At 39.1% G+C, this 4,620-nt stretch overlaps 1 protein-coding gene across 1 annotated transcript; it reads right to left on the reverse strand.

Annotated features, from left to right (window-relative positions):
* Positions 1-212: 212 nt before the first annotated feature.
* gng13b (guanine nucleotide binding protein (G protein), gamma 13b) lies at positions 213-2,539 on the reverse strand. The gene is made up of 2 exons (XM_062439498.1): positions 2,416-2,539; positions 213-861 (listed from the first exon to the last, which is right to left on the reverse strand). Exons 1-2 carry the CDS (start codon positions 2,511-2,513, stop codon positions 756-758), a joined length of 204 nt encoding a protein of 67 aa, XP_062295482.1. The 5' UTR covers positions 2,514-2,539; the 3' UTR covers positions 213-755.
* Between the last annotated feature and the right edge of the window lie 2,081 nt (positions 2,540-4,620).

The raw sequence follows: 4,620 nt of genomic DNA on the forward strand, positions 1-4,620 counted from the left end.
CAACATAAGAGAATCTGTAAAAGATCTCCATGTAATTACAAATTATTACAGAGTTTTGGGGTAGTTTTACTGAGATATTAACAGTTTTAATGTCACTATTATGTCAACCACAGCCTTAATCAATTTTATACACTTTCAATTTTCATTTTTTTGTAGGATTTCGCAGGAGGAAATGGTTCAAATCTCACCATGATACAAAACTCAGCCCGGAGATCTACAGTCAGTCTGGCAGTGACAGTGTGACTCTACAGTTTAGTATATTTGAATTCATCAGCTGATTAAAAGTGAAAGGAAAAAAAGAGCTAAGCTAACAATGAAGAGTAGAGAAGTAAGAACAGAGAGAAAGCTTGTGACTGGCAGCTGCATAAATAAGTCGTCATCATATATCCATATAGAGACATGTAGTAAGAGTATTGATCATCGTCATATCATAGTAATGATGCATTGACGTGGCAGGAATAAACTTGCATTGAAAGTGTGGCAGTCTGGGAAAAACCCAAAGTTTGGAGTGTTAGTGTGAGAGTGTGTTTCTGTGCCCTTGTCAGGGATGTTTGTGTGTGTGTGTTTTGTTTTTTTTGGGGAGGAGGGGGGGCGGTTGGGGACATCAACTGTTGTACATTCAAGGTGAGAGGTTGGGAGGCGCTGTCCTGCCAGGACCTTGATGGGCAAGGGGGCAGGGGCAGGGTCAGATTCAGGGTGTGTTCTGTAGGTGTGTGTTGGTCAGCGCAGTTAAAGTTGAAAGTGGAAGGTTTCTTCTAGAGAAGGATGCACTTTCCTTTCTCCACCCACGGGTTGTTCTTCATCAGCTCCGGGTTCAGGAAGGGATCCTCGGGGACGCCGTCCTCTATCCACTTCACCAAACTTTGCAGAGAGACAGAGACATTGTTCAAATTCCAGAGGAAGTTTATTACCACAGTCCATCTTCTATCTACTTTTTGTCTTTTCCATACAAGGCAAGAAACAGAGAGAAGGGAACCCGAGAGTAGGAGTACTAATTTTATTAACTTCTCCAACTGCAGATGCTTATGTACTTTGTGGAAAAAAGTTAATTCTACTTAAGTCCTTTCTGATATTAAAGTAGTACAGAACAAATGCGAATGGCTCCAAATAAGCTTACATACTAGAAAGAGCTTTGCTTTGTTGTCTAATTTCTATATTAAATGAATAGTAAGACATTTTGGGAAAAATATGCATTTTGTAGGATGAATAAGATGAGAGGATCAATTCCACTCTAATGTTTGTACAGTGAGTTCTGCAGTCTTGCCATCACTGTGAGGTTGCCAGAGCTGCAGAGCCAAGAAATAGTTTGGCATGTAACCCCAGATAAATGGTTTACTCTTTGTGTTTAGTGCAGATTAAAGAAATTAGATATAATGTGTTAAAGTGAGCTTTGTAGGTGGTGGTAAACAGATTGTGTTACCTTTTGAACAGAATCAAGCCTGTTTCCAGTCTTTATGCTAAGCTTCATATTTGCACTGCAGACATGAGAGGGTATCGATTTACACATCTGACTCTGTCCAAGAAGGCAAATAAGCATATTTTTCAAAATGTCAACCTATTCCCTAAATTCAGTTAATCCATACTGCATATCCAAGTCACAGTACTTCAGTAAGAAAATTCACTCTTTCAATCAGCTCTTATTTTCTTTAATACTTCTTATGGATGCAAGAGCTTTTTAAGCAGGGTTTCGAAACACTGACCCTGACTACTTTTGTACTGTGCATGAAAAACAGCAGCCTCGGTGTTGAGTGTTTAGTTTTCTTGATTGGCTCTGAATCAGCTGGCACTGCAGTCGGAGCTTGAGACAGTGAGTGGCACTTAAAGGCGGCTGCAGCTTTGTTTAAAGCTTAAATATGTGCCTTAGCTGTGATAATAACCATCAAGGCTGCATTCGTTCGTTAAGTCATACCAGTAGTTGCTGTTTTATCATGACTCATGCTGTCAGACCTACTAAGCAAACCAAAAATGTTGATGAAAACCATGAGATGCAGTTGAAAGCTCTAGAACAAGCATATACTGTATGTGGACCTTGAGTTGAGTTATAGATTATTTTGAGATGGAAATGAACGTCAAATACCAAATTTCATTGCAGTCATTCTAATGGTTGTGCAGACATTTTACTCAAAACCTAAAATGTAAACTCAAAGTCCTGGTAGAAAAAAGGCAAGGATCTCCAAAGTCAGTAGGGTTCATCCTCAATGCCTGTTTAAAATCATGGCAATCCCTCCAAAACTTTCAGAGATATTTCAATCTGGACCAAAGTAGTGGAGCAACAGTCCAACATCTCTTTAGCTACGCTGCTAGCATAGCTAAAAAGTTACTTTTCTACTGACCTCAGAGCTACTGGTCATTGGTTTTTTTTCTGTGCTTGAACTGTACAGATGTGTGTAGAGCTGTTGTGGACTAATTACTCACTCAGTCACTGTTTTGGAGGACTTCTCTCTTTTAAAGGCCAGCTGGTACTTGAGGCTCTCCACCTCCTTCTTCATCTGGGGCAAGTCCATCTCATCCATGACTGCAGCTTGATGTAGGGCTTTTTGTACCTGTACGCAGCGAGAGGAAGCCAGAGTTATATTTACACAGCTCACACTACTGTTCAGTTGTAGGCAGACACATTCAATACAACCATGCCCTGCAGCAATGAGTACACCGAGAGGTACATCTGATTTATAACTGCTGCTTAGCGATTCTACCTACAGGATGGGAGTATGGGGGCTGTTAAATTCAGAATACAAAAGAAGTGCTGCCAAAACTAGGAAGACCCACTTAGCACTACTGGATATACTGAGTTGCCTTCTTTTGTGTTCTTTGGGCCGCATGTTTCTGCTAGAGAGACAACTTCAGTTCAACGAAAGCCCTACAGCTATATGATTTGATTACCTTTGCGACTAGCACGACTACAGTTCAAGAGCAAATCAAATTGATGCGAATTTGGTTAATTTCTAGTATATTGCCACCTGAAGTTTCATATTTTCAAACCAAGATTGATGACAGCAGGTTAGAGAAGAGTTTCTAATACCCATTGGGAGGGAAAGGACAAAATGTGCTTGTATACCCAAAAAAGAACAACATGTACTTGTGCTATTCCTTCCCTTTGCTCTTGACCCTCACACTCAACATTTGTAGTGGTTCTAGGAGGCAGACAGGAACTTTCAATACAGCATGTTTTATAAGAGAAAGGAGAGGATAATATTTGTTGCTATAGAAACCAAGATGCCATAGCCAGGATTTGGACATACAGCCATATTTTCATGCCTATTTTCATGTGACAGACCTTCGTCATTTACTGTAAGGTCCTCAGTGGGGTAAGGGGTGACAAGGAGGGGGATGCCACAAGCTAGTATAGTTACATCTGTCCAAAATGTTTAAGTATTCTATTTGAGTAATCGATTTTTAAGCAGATTGATACCTTTTTGTTATGTTTGAGAAATACCCTACTCTTTCTTCTCAAGATTAGACTTTCCCTTCCAAATTTAAGTTCCCTAAAACTATATACAACTACAAAATCTGAAAAACTCTTTACACAACCTTTATAAATTAATGAATCAGTCACATGCACTTTAACATCCTATGGAGATAAAATAGTAGTGCATTTTATAATGTCATAAGGTATTAACTGTAATTGAAGTTGAATGTTGAGTTTTGTATGAGAAAAAAGTACAACACATTTAACTGTATCATATATCATTTTAATATGTAACATTAGGTCTATCTGTATATAATGGTACAGTCGGAGCAATTTAAATTACTTAACACAGTGTTGTAAGACTAGTAACTATGGAAACTAAAATCATATACGATATGAGTTGATCAGATATGTGTTTATCAGTGTAGCTGTTCAGTAGGCTTACACCTCAACCTTGGGTGAGCTGTTTCCGCTTGCTTTTAGTTTTAATGCTAAGCTAGGTTGAACATGTCCTGATTCTGACTATACTTAACGAACAGACATGACAGTGGTGTCTATCTTCTCATTTCACTCTCAAAGTGAAAGTGAGCAATTTCCAAAATGTTAAACTATTCCTTTTAAAAAAAAACAACACACATATTCAGGACTTTACATAACCCACCGAGGCACAGATACGTATTTGGTTGTGAAGGGTTAAATTGAAAGGAAGGGCTTCTGTGAAAAGTATTAAGCAAGCCAGGCACAGTTTGTATCTGTATCTCTATCAGACTTTCAGACATTCATAACGAATCATTGTTGGATTTCAAGTTGGATTTGTATCTCAGGATACCGAGGCCAAGAAAGCCAAACATATGGTCAACTCTCAACAGCAATCTTCATCCTCTTCCACTGCGTCTTTTTCTTTGTCTGTTCTGCCCTCCCGCTCTCTCTCTCTCTCTCTCTCTCTCTCCCTCTCACTCCACACCCACGCTCTGTGTCCACCATACTCTCTCAATAATACTCTTCCCCTCTTCTGTGTAGCACTTGTGAGCTTTTATGTGTATGTATTCACATGTGTGAGTCATTTGAGGATACGGGTGAGCCGAGTGCTTGTCTGGTCTGCACTCAGAATCAATCTTTTTTTGAGGTGCTTCAACTCAGAAAACAATGGTATTTTTAAGGGACATTAAATAATACTTGATATTATGCAATTGTACTTTATGAGAGTTTAGTGA

The sequence above is a fragment of the Scomber scombrus genome, chromosome 18 (genome assembly GCF_963691925.1).
Source record: "Scomber scombrus chromosome 18, fScoSco1.1, whole genome shotgun sequence".
Classification (NCBI taxonomy): Eukaryota; Metazoa; Chordata; class Actinopteri; order Scombriformes; family Scombridae; genus Scomber; species Scomber scombrus.

What these genes read in the sequence shown, in the direction of transcription:
- gng13b (XM_062439498.1), bottom strand. Translation starts at nt 2,513, where the DNA reads ATGGATGAGATGGACTTGCCCCAGATGAAGAAGGAGGTGGAGAGCCTC. An exon ending in TCCTCCAAAACAGTGACTGA is followed by an intron (nt 862 to 2,415) that starts GTGAGTAATTAG and finishes CTCTCTGCAAAG; the next exon opens with TTTGGTGAAGTGGATAGAGG.